This window comes from Drosophila suzukii, chromosome X, assembly GCF_043229965.1.
Source record: "Drosophila suzukii chromosome X, CBGP_Dsuzu_IsoJpt1.0, whole genome shotgun sequence".
Taxonomy (NCBI): domain Eukaryota; kingdom Metazoa; phylum Arthropoda; class Insecta; order Diptera; family Drosophilidae; genus Drosophila; species Drosophila suzukii.
This window is the reverse complement of record NC_092084.1, coordinates 21,577,319-21,595,802: the sequence shown is the minus strand read 5'-3', so window position 1 is coordinate 21,595,802 and position 18,484 is coordinate 21,577,319. Positions and strand designations below refer to the sequence as shown.

Genomic DNA, 18,484 nt, shown 5'->3' with positions numbered 1-18,484 from the left:
TTTATGGCTGTTTGCTTTGGGGCGATTGGGTTTGCTTAGATGATTGGCCAATTTGGAAGGTTCAGATTTTCCCATGGACTTTTAAACATTAAAATAATGGAATTTTGAAGCTGTAAACCTATATTTTTTAATATCTGGTTTTAATTTAAATTTATTTGTATTTTAAAGGGCTGACATTAATAATTTATTGGTATATTGTTATCAAAAGAATATTTGATTACCATTTTCTTGGTTTCGAGATTAGGTGGCCCTTTTAAGGCTACCTATGATCTTGTAGAATTCTTCTTATCGTCCTGATTAATAGCTTCCTGCCTTATTTTATCAGGTGCTGCAGAGCAACACGCTTATTTAAAAAATCAATGAGGCCGACAAATTAAATAACATAATGTTGAAATCTAATCGTTAATTTCCTATACAACCTTTGATTGGACCAATTTTAACTGGCTATCGCGATAATGTATTTATGTGGTTCCGATTAGGGGATCTTACCTTCGAGTGGGGCATTGTCCTCTACATTGAACTCTACTCTAAATTAACCGATAAGTTATAACGTTTATATAAATCTTTAATCTTTTAAAAAGTATATAAAAATGAAATATAAAAATTATATTTAGAAAATATATTTTACGTGTTTTTTTATCAATCCTAAAAAACCAGAAGTAATACCCATTACAATTCACCCATAAAAAGAGACAACCACAATTTGTTTAAGCTATTGTGAAAATATTTGTATATTTTTGTTAAAATTTTTCTGGTATTTAGAATTATTATTATTATAAAGTATGCATACATGATTTTTGGATTTGCTTCTTTTGCTAAATTATTGTTAAACATTTTATGACATTTGTTTCTTTCTTTCTTTATAATAATTAATAATGTTTTTATTTTGTGGTTGAAGATTTTCCATTAGACATTCTTGTTATAACTTTGTTTTGGATTACGTTTGAAAATTGTCAAGTTTAATTGTTTTCTTTTCGATTTTGATTCTGGTTGGTAAGGTTTTTAAGAAATGTAAAATATTTCCTGCTCTACAATAATTTATATCAATAATAAAGATTAATAATTGCCAGTCTGGAAGGCAGGATATATAGCTCCATGTACTCATTTATTAAGCTATCTCTTTCTTTTTCACGATGATTTGCCATCTCTTTCATATTCTCGATTTTAAAGTAATACATATATAATTTTTTTAAGAATCTTCACTTAATTGATAAGGAAAATGAATAGATTGTATTAATCTAAGAGAATACTTTGAAAATTGTCTGTACTTTTTTCCAGAAATCGGAATCCAGGGAGCTTTATATCCTGCCTTTAGCCTACTTTTCGGTTATAAAAACATTTATTTTTCGAGGATCTCTGGGTTCCTGCTAATGGCAAAGCGCTTAAGCTTAGGAAAAAGTTTTTCGGTTGTTTCACAACACTGCTATCTAAAACTAAAATCGATTAAAATCAAATCAAATGTATGTCTTTTAAATATCATCTTTAGATTATTCATCGTGTGTGATTTGTTCGGTTTTTATTCGTTAGTTAAAGCCAATTTGCATTTGTTAGTTGATTCTATGTTAAAATTTGTTAAGCGCGCTTCGAATCTGCCATTCTTCATATCTGTATCGATCTGTTTTAATTAAAATTTGTCATTTGTCTTATCAGATACTTGGATTGATGTATGTATATATATTTTTTGTGTATATATATATATATTCTTTTTTTTATCTGTTATGGATCATAATTGGTCAGATGTTGTGGCATATTGAATTGTACATTTAGTTAATTAGTTATTTTTTTCTTATTCCACTGCTCGCTGAGCTTCTTTTCGCTTTCCTCGAATTTTCTACTTGATCTGAATAGTTTGTTTTACCATATTATGGCTTATAAACTTTAGTAATCTTTTATTATTTACAGTTGCGTTTATGCATTTTAAAGCAAACATAATTTCACAGCCGTACTCCACTTTTTTCTCGGATTTTTCCGCATTTTATATATTTATTGTTAATTGTATTTTGCTTTGATGTGCTGTCAAGTGAAAAAAATTTGACCAACTTCCCTTGGATCGATTTATATACCTATATATGTGTATATATATTTTTGTTTTTCTAACCATTCTATTTCGAATTTTATATTTGGTTTGATTTGCTGGTCCTGCTATATCTCTAGATTTAATTGCTACAATCATAGATTGACTATTGTATGTAGAAAGAGACGGAGATGGCTTCAGAGTCTTTAGCCTAAATTTGAAACGAGATCTAACTCTTCTTGAAGGGATTTTTCTTACATATCTACTAAGCTTTGCCAAACGCTTTTCCTTTTATTTCTTTATTTTTTGCTGATCTATCCAAATGGTAAATGTAAAACCTATCGAGCGAGTGAACATAGGATTTAGTTTTCATTAGTTATTATTATTAGATCTTTAACAGGTTTACCTTAGGCAAATTTCTTACACAAAACATAGGGTTTTTTTTGTTTTATTAATTGGTTAACTACTTTTGTATATGCTAGACCTTTTTTGCTCTCGATTACATTACCTAATTGATATATAGAATTTGATTCAATATGATTGGAGTGTGATGTGCGAAGTGAGAGGTGTGTGTGTGTGTGTGTGATTTTTTATAATTTTTTAAGCCTACGATAAAATTAGCACCAATGCAAGAGTTAATGATTCATTTGTGTTCGTGACTGTTATAATATTTTGGAAAAAATGTTGCCAAGATATGTGTAATTTACTACCTCTTACTAAGATCGAGACTTTCTATCGAGCTGCACTGCCCTTACCTTCTTTTATTTATAAGTATTTAACGTGTTTGGTGTGGTTAGAAAGAAAAATAGAGCTGGCAACCTATAGATAGTAAATGATATTTTAAAAATTATATTCGTTTTTAACGATTTCCTACTGCTTAAAACTAAATGACCAGTTTTTATTATGCAAAAACCAAAACAAATTTAGATTTTAAATCATTTTTGAACGTATTCTTTATTAAACCTATATATTAAAATCAATAAAATAAAATATTTTTCATGATCAACGAACTTTAAAAACTACCCATCTTCTCTCAGCTCTAAAAGAAAGTTAACTAGGAGCAGGTTCTAATGTGGTGAACTGTGGTGTATCGTGTCGACTCATAGTGAACATTTTAATTGGATTAAAAAAACCTATCTTCCTAGCCGAAGTTGCCTTCATTCAGTTAGCTAAACACTAATCAACAATTTTAGATCCGATACAAAGAGCTATATACTCTTATGTACAATATGCTTACATAGATTTCCATATCTGTATATATATATATATATATATATATTTATTTATTTCATTTACTATAGATTCTTAGGAGCTAGAGACTGTCTTATACGTTCGCTTGATGAGTTTGTTCTGGTTTCTTGGTGTTGCTTACTCAAGTATACTTAGGTAGATGTAAATGTATATATGCTATATATCTGCTGGCTCTACCGATTCGATTCTGATTCGGATTCGGATCACATTGAAAGTACTTGAAAATGTTTTTTCTGCAATTGAGGTGCCTGAACTTTTTGCATGCCTTAACTTTTCCTGTTCCATGTCCCTTGAAATCATTATTGTACCTATTATATGTCTGGGGATATAAGTGAAAACCTACGCATCGCTGGCACGATGCCTTTTGCATCCTCTAAATTAATGCTCAGACATTTAGCTACAAATATCTGGCCTGGCTGTTTGTTTGTTTCTTTGCTTTTTTTTTTACTTATTACATTGTAATAATTTTTCGAGAGATTCCTACGCTTTAGGAGCAACAAAATTGGGGAGGTTCGCTTAGCTTCGCCTTGAATTGATCTCCATCTCTTGCTATTTGACTTCAAGTTATAAGTTCAGGAAGCTGTTGCCCAGGAATCCCAGCATTATGGTGGACATGGCCATCGGGGCTACTTGCACATTCGTGGCTGTACTGTTTCCGGCCAATATCTCGGCCCTCTTTCGCATACGTTCCTATTGAGAGATATCGTTTTATATATAAGTAATATATAGGTATTTTAGGTATTACTCACCTGGTACAGTTTGTCCTCGCCGGGCGGATCCAAGCACTCGAACTCACAGCAGCGTTCGCCAACACGAAAGTTTTTGCAAAACTAAAAAGGAGTATAAACAACATATTAAATATAATGTTTATGGGTTAAAGTTGGTTAATAAGTTGTCATAATTTGATGTACCTATAGGTACATATACATTGTACGTAGGTACATTCATATATATGTAAGCTAACGGTCGTTATGATCTAATTATGTTCTTCCAATCTTATTTCAAAAATCTTTTTATATAATTTCTAATTTTATTTATTTATTAACTTATATGATAGCTTTACGATCTTATTTCAAAAATGTTTTAACATAATTTCTAATTTTTTTTATTTATTTTATTTTATATTAAAATCTTTTAAGCTGGATAAATATAAAAAGGTTCAAATCAGTTAATACTCGAACTTGGGATTATCGTACACCGAGAAAAAACCTATTTCAAGCACTAGATTTTAGTATTTTTGTGCTGAAAAGTAGGCCGAGACTGAATATCTTAAATCAAGAAGAAGTGTTCTTGGTTAAGGAATACTTATTTCAAAACAAGTTGCCTTAATTTAAGAAAAAGTCTTCTCTGTTTCGAGAAGAATATTTCTTGAATTCAAGCAAAGGCGCTTTCGTTATTAAAACGCATTGTGTTTCAAGAAGAATAGTTCTTAAACTCAAGCATAGGATTTTCGTTATTAAAGCGTTTTAATTTTTAAGAATACTTTCTTCTTGATTTTACCCATAACCCACTTTCCATACCATATGTCATTTCTCAGAAAATTAAATTTCTTTTGAATTTTAGAGCTTTGTACTTTATTTTAATTATATACTCACGTAGGGCGGATCACAGTAGATGGCCTTGCACCAGAGTGGTTCGGAGTGGTAGCAGACACAGAGGCTACATACCCCAGGTCCGGGGACGTAGAGCATTCCGTGGTTCACCTTGTTGCCCTGAAAGTCAACGCAGTCCTCCTCGAGTGCAGCTGGAAAATCACAGACAATTAAATCACCATGTTATTAAGCTATATTATTAAATATTCAAGTAGTTTCGATGGCCAGACATTATATAGTATGTAGGCGAACCTATGCTCCACTTTAATCCGGCTAGTTCGCCGCTTGATCCCCCAGATCAGGGACTATCAATTCGAGTGAACCAGGGGTTATACCACAAATCGCACGAATCGTAAGCCAGATAATACGTGTTATGCGCAGTTCGCCATGGAACTGAACTCGATTTTATTCGCCTGATTTTATAGTCAGTAAATTCACGAAAGCAAATAAATATCAATTGATATATGTTCTCGATGAACGAGAATTTACGTAGGTCTTATAGGAAATATTTTAAGCGAATCCCAATAATATATGTGGAGTTTTACAATGCATAGGTGTATAACATGTTTTTAAAGACAATATATTAAATATTATATGATATATGATATGATTTTATATATGATAAAAAAACTTTATCATCATATATGATATATGATATATGATATGATTTTATATATGATATAAAAACTTTATCATCGTTAAAATATATATTATATAAATATATTTTTACGATGATAAAGTTTTTAAAAAATACGAGCTGTAAAAAAAAATGCAAATCCCTCGGTTACTAGAAACTTTTACGATACATACATGGGTATATCACCGGTTTTAAAAATATTTTATTTTAGGTTGGTCTTTTTTTTTTATTTAAGTAGGTAAACTTATTTATTGAATCCTTGAATATTAATATTACCTAATTTTCTCTGTCATTTAAGGCAACTGTTAAAATGAACTTTAATTTGAAATATAGTTCAAAAGCTTAAGAATTTAATGGGTTCCCAACAGAGTTCTCCCTTTATGTTTAGTAAATAAACTCCCTATGTTAGAATGTAATTTTCAAAGGGGGCCATAAAGCCACCGACAGTTGGACATGTGTGGGGACAGACAGCTGGCAGATCCGTGAAGGATGGGGTCAACGGGGTTCCGGTTCCCAGAGGGGCATTATATTTATACGTCAGCTTAAAGCTCTGCAACATTGCTGCCAACATTCCGAAATGTTGCCAGTGACGTAGGCGAAGCTCCGCATTTGTTGCAGGTTCGAAGGTGCAAGTTCGAGCACAAGACCGCGAAATGCGGATGCGGTTTTTAATGGGTCGCTTTGTACACATACAGAAAAATATATAATATTCTAAAATACTAAAATCTTTTTAATTTTTACCATAAGTCCAGCAAAAATTATCTTGGAAATTGTAGAAAATAGTCTCTGATCAAATATATGCAAAAAAAAAAATTGCTCAACGAATAATCGCTTGGGAATTACAAGCAGTCTGTTATATTCACTAATAATATAAAAATATAATATCCTAAAGTTCTTAAAGTTATTGAGTTATACCAAAAGTCAAGCGAAAAGCCACTTGGGAATTTTAGGAAATATGTTCTGAGCTAATACATGCTTATGTATCCATAAAACTACAGAACTTATTGGTCAACGAATAATCGCTTGGGAATTACAAGCAGCCTGTTATGTTATAATTCAATAAAAACAGTTAAAAATAATAAAATTAAGGTTAAAAACTAAGGTTTCATAAACAATATTCTATAAAATTATTAAACTATCTCAAAAGGATTTTCAGCAAATACTTTCTTTCAACCAATAAGCTGTATTTCTTTTCTTTTAATATTTCTTTAGCTGCTTTCTTTAAATACTTTTATTTTCTTCCAGTGTAACCATTGGCCAACGGCAGCCAAATTGTTTTCCTTTGATGTTTTTCGAGCTATTTTCCGTGTTGCGCGCTTTTCTTTTCACTTTTTGGGAGTTGCAGCATTGGGGAAATGTGGAAAAGGGGGTGGGCGTCACTGGGGCGGAAGCTGCAGTTGTTTGTTCACTTTGTTTGTTTGCCCTGCTTTCGTCCTTTCTCGCTTTTCCGCCCTTTTCCTGCCGTTTTCCACGATATTCTGCCACTGCAGCCGCCATTCGCAGGTGCACGTGCTTTTGCCCTTTATATATGTGCATATACATATGTACATCGCATGCCGGGTTTTCCACGCTTTCTTATCCTGCTTTCTTTTTTTTTCTCAGCTTTCTCCATTCTATTTTTTGCCTTCTTTGGTCACCTTCTCTTTCATTCGCTGCAGTCCGTTCTTAAGATCGCTGAATAATTAAAAGCAAACGTTCAACTTTCGTGAGCCAGCTGTCGCCCAAACAATTTAGCTGTGTCCTGGGTCAAAGTTTAGCAGGCCACCTCCCCACTTTCACCCCACCTCTCGCCACCCATCCTCTGTTTAACCTTCGCCCTTCGCAGTGGATACCCCACACTGGGCCAAAAGTGAGCAGACCAATTTTCGGAAATAATCAATGCAAATGGAACCCTGCAGGAGGTCTTAATATCTCTTAAAAGCTCTAAATTAATAAATAAATTAGCATACGTTGATTAACCAAACAAAACAACTTATTGTGCATTAATTAAGAATAAATAATGGTTATAAATCTAATTTATGTTATGATTAATGTTGTTTTGTAATCAATGTCAAAGCTTAAAGCTATATAATAATTATATTGATTATATGCAACACAAATATCTTCTAGTTTTAAAGATGCTTTTTTTATTTAAAATGTAATTTCTTTATAAATTGGAACCCCTCCTTAATTTTAATTTTTAATAAACTTTGATATTATATGAATAATAACAATTTTATGATTTTCTAAGTTTCGATATATTAATAAACGTCAAGGATTATATACACTTGTACTTTGCAAAAGGCTATCACAGTTTTTTTATGTGGAAAAAATAAAGTCTTAAGAAATAAAAATATATTTATAACAAAATAAAAAATATAAATTAATATCTAACTTATCGTTTTTCAAGAAGGGTTTATCAAAAATCAAAAACGTAAAACAAGTTAGTTGATTAGATGGAATTTTTAAAATAAAGATTATAGGTACGGTTCGGTAAAGAACGTGCTTTTTTTTACTCCTTTAAGTTCAATTTATTCAAGGTATTAAAAATATATTTTTTTAAATAAATTGGACTTCGGAAAAATGTACAAATTCTTAACTTAAAAGATATAACATTTTTGGAAAATTCTTTTTAGTAATTATTTTTCACCCATTTACTTATTTATTCGTAATTTGTTCTAATTTTTTCCAGTGTTCTGTTCGCTTTCTGAGCTGTAAAATGCATTTCATGGTAGCGCCAGCATTATTTTACAATTATGTTTATTACTTTTTAATGCCTGGCGTTCTTCATTTCCACCTGACCCGAGCGTTGAGATTCCGGTCGACGGACATGGGGTTTGTTTTGGGAGGTTTTGGGAGGTTTTCATGGGTTTTCCGCGGGGTTTCTGGGGGCTTTCAGGGGGTTTTTGGGTGAGTCCAGGGCCGCGTCTCTCTTATAAATAGCTTTTGTTGTGACATTTTACAAGGTGCTCCTCCATCTCTTTGGCAACATCCTGCTCAAGTGGTCTTCTATTTTATTTTTTTCCACTTTTGGCGCGGGAATTCATGCGAAATGCGTTTAAATTGGTCTAGTCCCTTTGTTCTATTTCCAGGGAAAATCAATTTTCAGATCGTTTTAAATCAGTGACACACTAATTGTGCAGTTCGCAACTTCGTGACAACTTGCAATTAGAAAAATTAGCAGTGCATTTTACGGGCATTTCAAAATAATTAGAGTTCCAAACGAGACGAGTAAATTGAGGGAGATGAAAGTGAGTGCACTCAATTCCCGAATCGCTTTCAATTGCCCTGCAATTGGGTTTAATTTATATGATTTAGCTCAATTGACGTGGCCCACCGTTGTAAATATATATATATATATAAATATATATATACCCACATATATTTATTTGCAAATATGTAAATTGAAAGGCATGTTTATGTGTCAATACCACTTGGTTTTCATTTCGCTTAGTTTCACTGGCAATTTATGTCATTCATTTGATTTCATTCGATGGCATTGTGTGGGCATAATCTCATTTTGATTCTATTTTCTATTTTAATTCAGCGAAAAACAGAGATCACTTTAAGCTGTTTATAAGAACTTTGATCTTTTTGATATGCTTTACTTATTTTGAATAAACTTATAAAGAAAGAAATCATAGATTTAAGTTAAATATATTTAACCAAAATGTTTTTGCTGTTTATGTATTATTTTGTTTAATAAAATAATAGAGTTACAAATTATGGTTGATTATATTAAGCCAAAATATATTTTTTTAATTTAGTCGTAATTTAAATTAATTATTTTTCTTTATAAAATTACAGGGAAAGACTTAGTTTAAAATTATTTAAAATCAAGTTAAATATATACATTGGCTGCAGATACAAATACAATTTTCAACTTAAAAAATGAATTTAATGTGGTATAAAATATTTTATTTTTTATTTTTAGATAGAGCATTAATAAATAAATACTTTTCATTTGGTTTATAAAGCCATTATATGTATATATAATATATGGAATTGCACGTACTTTGATTCAAAGTTGTCAAACAGCAACCTTAATCAATTTTCAGCGGAAATGTGGGAAGTAACTTTCAATGTCAAACGCCACACGCCACTTTCCCGAACTCGTAGAGAAGAATGCTAAAGAGATTTTCCGCTTTTCCTGCTCGTGGCCAATTCAAAATGCTGGCTGGCCAACAACAATAAGCCACTTGCGGATAAAAAAAAAAAATTAAATGAAATGCACTGCCACAGTTGCAGCCTTGTGTCGAAGCAGTTCATAAATGCCTAAGCGAAGGAAAAGTGACGGAAAAGCGAAGGAGAGGCGATGGAAAAGCGTGAAAGCCGAGGGAAAGCTGGGAAAACCGGAAGAGAAAGGGGCTGCCTAAGTGGCAGGGTCACGGTGGCATCGTTGAGTGAGTGCAGCCATCAAGTTTTCCACTTTTACTGCCTGCTTTGCGGCGCTCTCTCGACACTCTATGCACAGGAAGAAATATATAGTATAGATTGGAAAGCATTTTTTAAGCAGCTTACGCTTTTTTAAGATTTTATAATGGACGTTAAGTTGACTTACAAAATAAGGAAATGTCTTAATGTTCATTGTATCGATGATTTAAGTGAATTTTTCCAATAAAGATAGTTTAAATTAGAGCTAACGAATAAAGAAATATTGGAAGGTCAAGTTCTAGCACCCTTTAAAGGTTAAATATCTTAAATATCAACTATAAAATACGTTTAGTTACATTGCATCGATGATACATATATGGTTGATGTTTCGAATAACAACTAACACAGTTAAGAATAAATTGAAGTTAAAATTATTTCTTCAAAAAGATAAATAATGGAAGTTACAGTCCCAAAATGTATTAAAGATAAAAATGTATCTCATAGATCAAATTTATATTTATACGTTTTTTATAATGTTACTTTAAATTCCTTTGCCTAGATGATATTAATGAAGAATAAATTGAAGTTTAAGCTATAGCTTCTTAAAAAGAAATAATGGAAAGACCAATTCTAATATAATTTAAAGATACAAATGCATCTAATACATCACTATTATAATAATTCTTGATTTAATATTTTATAATGGTCGTTTAATTACTAAAAAAATATTCAAAGGATTTAAGTACCATTGCATTGATGATATATGGTTTATATTTCCCATAATATTAAATATAATAAGGAATAAATTGTATTTTATAGATAAATATTATAGCTTTTGTAAAAAGAAATAATGAAAGGACCAATTAGAACTTCCTTTAAATGATATAAATATCATCATATACCATTTATATAATTATAGCTCTTAAATCGCATCATTCCCACTTTTCTTTTCTATTTTTCCACATCCTATTATGATAAATATGTATCTCATATATCATTATTATAATTATCCCTCTTATGACCATATCATTCCTTCTCTTCTTTTCTATACACTTATTATTCTTTATTTGCTTATGTATTGGCAATCAATGGCTGTCACTAATGCGAATTTTCCATGTGCGGGGGAAAACTCATGAGAGGCGGCTGAAACATTTGTGGACATTTGTTTTGGCCAAGTCTCGACTCGATGAATGGCTAACGGAAGCGCAGATTATAAAACCATTTTGAATGCCATGGTGCAGTGTAATTAGCCCGGTCACGTCGACGCCTCCCTTTTACCATTTTCCATTTTTCCTTTCGGTTTTTCCTCTTCTAATGTCACTTTTTTACACTTGCCTCTTGGTTTTGCCTGTCAACGTGTCGTATGCGTAATGGGCTGAACTAAAGTTTAAAACTGCGGCACGTGTACTGTTTGAGTCGAGTCAAAAATTATAATTCACGTTGACCTTGTTTGGTATTATAATAATAAAATAAAAAAAAATAGGAAATCGATTTTTCGAATGCCCTAATAAAATATTTGCAATTTTAAATATTCGATAAAAATAACAAAAGCATAGGAAATTGATTTCTATCTTCCTAAAATACTTCTTAATGTCAGTTAAGCTACATAACATTGGGGGTAATTTTCAGATCCCTGTCTCATTTAATTTCTTGTTTTTGGAAACACACACTTATGCGCATTTAAGGAGCCTTTGGATGACCCTGACCGAACGATTCAGGCCCAGATTAGCCGCTGAATGGATCGATTGGCCATCCGATTGCATCGTTGACCATAATCACCCGCTGGCGATGGCATCTCGATGGCACTGGCACACCCAACTCTTGTCACCACTCGACGGTCGATTGATTGCACCACCATCGTCATCACGAGGGAAAAGAATGGGAACTATGTAATTAGCTGGAACGCAACGCTCCTCCATCGATCGGGTCACTTTATGTAAGCTAATGCCCTGGATTAGTGAAGCACCTTCATAAATATATAGTATTTAACTATAATTTGTAGGATATACCCAGGGTTTTTAGAATTTTAGAAAAAATCGACGAACTTTAATTTATCGTTTTGATGAAATGCCGTATTTTTAAACTCCCATGATATAATAATAATATAATTTTTTAGTCTATTATAATTTTATTATATAATTTTAGTATTATTATTAATAATAAGTGCCACATACAGCTTTAGAGTTCTGAAATCGCCTATAATACTTTAGGTGTCTAAAAGTATGCAACTATATATTTTAAATCCGGTTGTGTGAAGTATTAATTCCGCTGCATACTTTTAGGCATGATTAAAAGAGATTTCAATGTAATGTGAGCCTTTTTATTTATTAAACAAGGTATGCCTAGAAAAATTTACTTAAAATATTTCCTAACTAAAAAAAGGTAAATATAAAAATATACATTTTTATTTAAAGTTATTTCAACTACTTTCCACCCCTGGTCCTTAACCCACTCATGCCCACAATGGCTAACGTGCCATTAATTAGACCCCAGCGCCACTAAGTATGCTATTGAGTGCCATAGAATGCCTCAAGATTGATGGAGGATAAGGATATCGTTCGATATCCATCTTACTCAAGTTGAATCATCAGCATTCAAGCGCCTTTCGCATGTTCCACTTTCTCATATTCTTCTGGTTTTGTTCTAACATTCAAATTTTGTGTAACCAAAGTGGGTTTTTGGGGTGGCAAAACAGGGTTAAACCAGCCATGTACGTTGCATGTGCAAAGTCAAGGTTGTGTTCAACTTACTAACTACTCAAACTGCTCAATAGAAAGAACATGCACGGCTGCGAAAAGTCTATAGGCTTTATGAGAAATAAATGGGTACAAAAATATTAGTTTAATTTTCTAATAGATTTGGTACAAAGCAAACAAAGTTGGTTTTCAAGTTGAGGGATCTTTAAAAATATGATTTTATGTGCTTTAAAATTTATTTTTAAATATTAATTTGTAGAAAAAATAAATATAGAAAAAATGTATTAAAAATGTTGATTGCTTGACAATGAAAATTCAATTTTATTTTCAGCCAAAATAGATAAAAAAAAATGTAATATATCTTAGCCTTTTAGAAATAATTTTATAATTTAGTTTAAATTTAAATATTATTTTTTTATTTGTAAATATCCTTTTCTGCACTGCATTTTTACCCCTTTTGACAATCTCAAGACTTTTCTCATTCTACTGGCAATTGTTTATTGCTCGACTCCGACTGGCACATAAAAGAAAAACAGAATCATCAAATTTGATTGAGCACAGGCAAGGTAAGGTACAGTAAATATTCGATTTGTGGAAAAATGCATTAAGGAAAAAATTTCAAGACCATTATTTTGTTTTATTTTAAGCAACTTTTGAAATATTTTGCGATTTCTTTTGCATATTAAATAATATTTAAGCATTTTTGAAATATTTTGTGGTTTAGTTTGCATATAAAATGAATTTGTAAAATTAAAATATTCAATTGCTTATTTTTGGCAACCTTAATAATTAATTAACGTGCTTTTAAAATTATTATTTGTATTTACCAGCTTCTAGGCAGCCAAGTAATTGACAATAAAACTCTAGAGGGCATTTATAATGAATTTAGCTTGCAGTTAACTAATGGCCTTTCTTAAGTGCATTTGACCAGCTGAATAATTAATTTCAGAACTCAAGAGATTCATTGGGACCATTTATTAAACGTAATCAAAAATGACCTTACAATATGCTTTATTGATTTGAAATATCTAGGGATACCTTCAAGGGAATATTCACTGTAATAGGCAGATTTATTGCCGACTCACCGGCGCCTTAGAAAGTGGAGTGTTGGCTGGGTGTTTTTGCAACCTTCGATATATGCAAATTTCGCAAAAAAAAGGGAAAATATGAAACCAAAGGCTGGCTGACATTGTTATGGCAAAATTTCCTACAGTTTTCTTTTTCTGTTGGTATCTACTGGAAAATTAATTTTCTGTGAAACGCTGCGAATCGCAAATGTTATTGTGGAAAATCGCATCATTAGAGGGCATTAAAACTGATTCGATTTAGGTGCTAAAACAAAAAATCGCTGCTAACGAGGAGAATATATAATGAATAACCATTAGGGTGGACCTTAGTGTTATGATAAATGTAAAAGTCAGCATTTATAAGCAATGGTATCTCTGTCTGCGTATTGATTTATATTATTTATCTACTTAGAGAAGGATTTTATTGTTTTGGACTATCGGTATTATTTTTTGGTACTCTTAAAACATGAATTTTTAAATATAATTAAATAAATTGGAGAAAGGATTTTTAAGAGTGTTTTATTATGGTGAATACAAAATTAATTGGTTTTTCTTGTATCCCACATATTTAACTTGCTTATTTTATTATAATAATTTACCAAATCAATTCTAAGCAAAAGTAATATTTTGGAATATATCTTTAGGCCTTTTTTTAAGACAAAATATTTATATTAACCCAAAACATTTGCACTGTACTTACTTAGTATTTTGTTGGGCTTGGATACTAAGTAGGTAAAAGTACCATATAGGAGCTAACCTAAACCATCCTAAATTCAGTTATATGAATCTAAATCTGGTCTGCAAACCAATTAGGATTTACAAGGACCCACTCAAGAATTTATGTATTCGATTTTTTTAAGAGTAATTACGATTCAAGCAAGATTTTTAAGGATCCACTCTAGATCCGATTATGTATATATCTGCAATTGACGAAGGAAAGGATTCTGGAAACCATTTAACATTTACAAAGACAAACTCTAGACTGGTTGATAGAATTGATATGATTTTTTTTAAGAATAAGTAAGATTTAAGAAAGATTTATAAGGAACCACTCAAAATCCGATAATATCAATACCTGCGATTGAAGAAAGGAATAGCGTCTGCAAAATGGTTTAAGATTTACAAGGACCCACTTAATATTATACCTATAAGATTTTTTTTAAGAATAATAAGATTTAAGAAATATTTAAAATGTCACACTTTTATATCACTACGATTTATTTTGTAAGAGTGTGTAAGATTTGAGTTAGCTTTGTAAGGATCCACTCTATTTCCGATTATAACTATATGTGTAATAGCAGAAAGGACCCACATTATATTTATAATATTTTTTGAAGAGTAAGTAAGATTTAAGAAAGATTTATAGGGACCCACTCTAAATCCGATTATATCACACACTTTAGAGTAAGTGGGATTCCATCATGATTTATAAGAACCCACTCTAGATCCGATTATATCTAAATCTGTGATTGAAGAAAGGAATGGGGAATGGTAATTACCTGTAAAGGGGCTGAGGCAGCCCAGCAGGCAGAGGGCCAAAATCAGCTGGGCCAGGGAGTCGGTTGGCAGCCACATCGACGACGTCATAGATGGCAGCCACGCCCCCACCCGACCGGCCGCCTTCAGGCGTTGCAAGTACGATTGTTGCTGTTGCAGTTGCAATTGCTGCCGTTGCTGCTGCTGCTGCTGCTGCTGCATGTTTGGTGTTGCTGGCGTGCAGCCTCGTTGACGTCGCCATGTCGTTTGGGGCCCATTGATTGTTATTGCTTTAGTTGCAGTTGCTGCTGCTGCTGCAGCTCCTGATGTTGCTGCTGTCCTTGTTGTTGCAGCTGCTGCTGCTGGTGCTGATGTTGCTGTTGCAGCTATTCTAGCTATTGTTGTTGCTCCTATTGCTGGTCTTTTTGGGCTTGGTGGGCGCCACGTTGCTGTCTTTGTCATTGTCAGGCGTTGATTTTGAACTTGGCGGCGGCGACGGCTGTGGGAGCTGCACTTGCAGCAAATGTTGCTGTTGCTGTTGCAATTATTCTTCCTGTATTGCTGCTGCTACTGCTGCTTCTGCTTACTCGCCCGAGTGTGTGTGCTGGGTACTATGTGTGTGTGTGTTTTGGAGAAAGGTAAAACATAATCAATTTGCTGTTGTTGTACAGTGGTATAAGGTTATTTCCGAACAAATGTTTTTAAATTGCAAAATTTATCCATAAATTAAGGTTTCATAAATGTCTTTAGAGCTCCGAAATCAGCTATATAGATAACAAACATTTTATTTTATATTTTATCTTTGAAAGACCAAGAATTTTTTTATAGATAAAGCTAAATGTATTTTAGAATTTTGTATAGTCTTGGTAAATAAATTAATAGAAACTAACGCCAATACTGCTTATTTTTTAAAAAAAATTTTAAGTGTTTTTATATGCTGTTTATAAAATTCAAAGATATTGTTAAGTTTACAGGACTTTTTCTAGTTGTACCATTGTAAATTAAGATGTATCTTTGGTAAAGTAGAATATTATACTTAAAACAGTTTAAATAACTTCTTTGTGAATAAAATAGGATTAAAAATACAAATATTTTTTTAAATATGTAGTAGACAAATTATATTTTAGAATGTAAATATTTAAATGTATATTAAAAATAATATTTTCTTTCAATTTTTTGCTTTTGAGAAGAATTTTTCGAATTCGATTTGACTTTAAAACCGTTTCTTATGCAACTTGGAAAACTTTTACTCAATATTGTTATCACACGTAAATCGTTATACAAATAAAATAGGTAATTAAAAAATTATCTTGTAGAGATATACCTTTAAATCGACTAAATATCAATATTGCTGCAAATCGATTAGAGTGAAAGTGAAAAACGTAACAGGACTGAAAATTAAATGGTGCACATTTTCAGGTCTTCCAAAGTTCAAAGTTTAATTCCACTTTGTCTGGAATATGTAAGACTTAAGTGACTTAGTGTTTACATTATAATTGCAAGAAGGTTTTAAGCTCTGGGCCCACTGTTCTTTTGGCCAAAAAGTTCTTCTGCATTGTGTCGACAGACGGTTTTTGGCAGCAATTTCACCTCTGCCTGTGTGTGTGTGTGTTTTTTTTTGTAAAGGGGGTGGGTCATTTTCAGTGGGTGGCTGGGCGGCTGATCAGCTGTTCGGCGGTTCCGTGTTTGGCAGCCGAATTGCTTGTTTACAAAGCTACTTTTTTTTATTATTACCACAGATGAACGGATTTTGGCTCTGTGCCCTTGCCAAAAACAGAAAATTGCACACCCCCACACATCACACACACACACACATTTGCAGATGGGGTGTCTTTAATTCGAATCTGATAAATTATTTGCCTGGCTTTTTCGCCAAGACATCCATAAGTTCGAGTTTCACTTCACGCCGTTTTATGGATTTTCCTTCTTACAACCACACACACACACACACGGACACACACACACACACACACACACAGAGGGGCACACGCATACGCGCATTGATTTTCCCTTTTCTTTATTTTTCCTATTTTGGACTATTTTTTGCTATTTTCAAGGCTCTGCTACTTACATTTCACGTAAAATGTTAAACTTTGACACCAACAAAATTTCGCACGCAAGCACTAAAAATACTTGAAAAAAAAAAGAGAGGGAAATGTGAAAACAAAACACAGCACAATTTTCCCAGTCAAAGGAAAAGCAGCAACAGCAACAGCAGCAGCAGCAACAACAACAACACCTTCCCCTTTTCCTTTTTACAATTTAGTTTTTTCTCGCCCCGATTTTCCTATTTTCCGAGTCCTTTTTACAACCGACTGTTTGCTGATTGCTTTTTGGCCCACAGTCTTTGCAGCCTTTTGTTGATTTTGTTGATTTTTGCTGCCACTAGTGTTGCTGCTGCTGTTGCAAGTGCAAACTTGGAACCGTGCCGAATTACTCTCTTTCAGTCTGAATCACAATCCGGGGCTAGATTCCGATTTCGATTCGGTTTCGGATTAGGGTTCCGATTCCGGGTCTGATTCCGGGCAGAGCCACCGAGAGTCAAGAGCCAACTGACGGTGTCGCTGAGGCTGCGCCCCACCAGATGTTGCTGCCGTACGCCCAGCAGCAATGTCGCAGGTACAACAGCAACATCGCAGGCACAGAAGCAACACCGCAGCGCAACGCAACGTGTTGCAAGCTTTCGTTCGATTCAAAATGCAGATTTCTAAGCTTTTCGAAAATATTCCCATCTCTTGCGTAGTGTTTTTTGAAACCTTCTGAAAGCTTTTATTTCCTTCCCCTAAATTATTCCCATAAAGATTTCTTAAGTTTTTGAAAATATAAGCCAGGCACTCGTAGAATTTTTTGAAACATTGAAAATATTTGTCTTTCTTTTTTGAAAACTTCTTACGGCTTTTTATTCCTTCCTTTGGCTTTTCGAAAATATAAGCCTGGCCTTTGTAGTATTTTTTGAAACCTTGAAAATATTCGTCTCTCTTTTTTGAAACCTTCTTAAAGCTTTTCTTTCTTTCCTTTAAATTATTTCAATGCAGATTTTATAGCTTTTCGAAAATATAATCCACGCTTTCGTAGAATTTTTTGAAACCATCTAAAAGCTTTTAATTCCTTCCCCTACATTTTTTCAAAATAGGTTTCTTAGCTTTTTGAAAATATAATCCTCGCTTTCGTAGTATTTTTTGAAACCATCTAAAAGCTTTTCTTTTCTTCCCCTAAATTATTCCAATACATTTTCTTCGCCTTTCAAAAATATTTGAAACCTTAACCCTAATGTTTTCTAATATAGATTTCATGGCTTTTTGAATTTATTATATTTTGAATCCATCTAAAAGCTTTTCTTTCCTTACCCTAAATAACTTCAATATATTTTCTTAGCTTTTCAAAACTGTTTGGATCTG

General features: G+C 32.6%; 1 protein-coding gene across 1 annotated transcript; it reads right to left on the bottom strand.

Moving 5' to 3' along the window:
• Positions 1–2,936: 2,936 nt before the first annotated feature.
• Positions 2,937–17,681, bottom strand: LOC108005411 (uncharacterized). Its single transcript, XM_017068671.4, has 6 exons — positions 17,524–17,681; positions 17,158–17,218; positions 15,110–15,697; positions 4,861–5,009; positions 4,015–4,095; positions 2,937–3,955 (listed from the first exon to the last, which is right to left on the bottom strand). The coding sequence occupies exons 3-6, from the start codon at positions 15,546–15,548 to the stop codon at positions 3,830–3,832; spliced, it is 795 nt and encodes a 264-aa protein (XP_016924160.2). The 5' UTR covers positions 15,549–15,697; positions 17,158–17,218; positions 17,524–17,681; the 3' UTR covers positions 2,937–3,829.
• Positions 17,682–18,484: the final 803 nt, after the last annotated feature.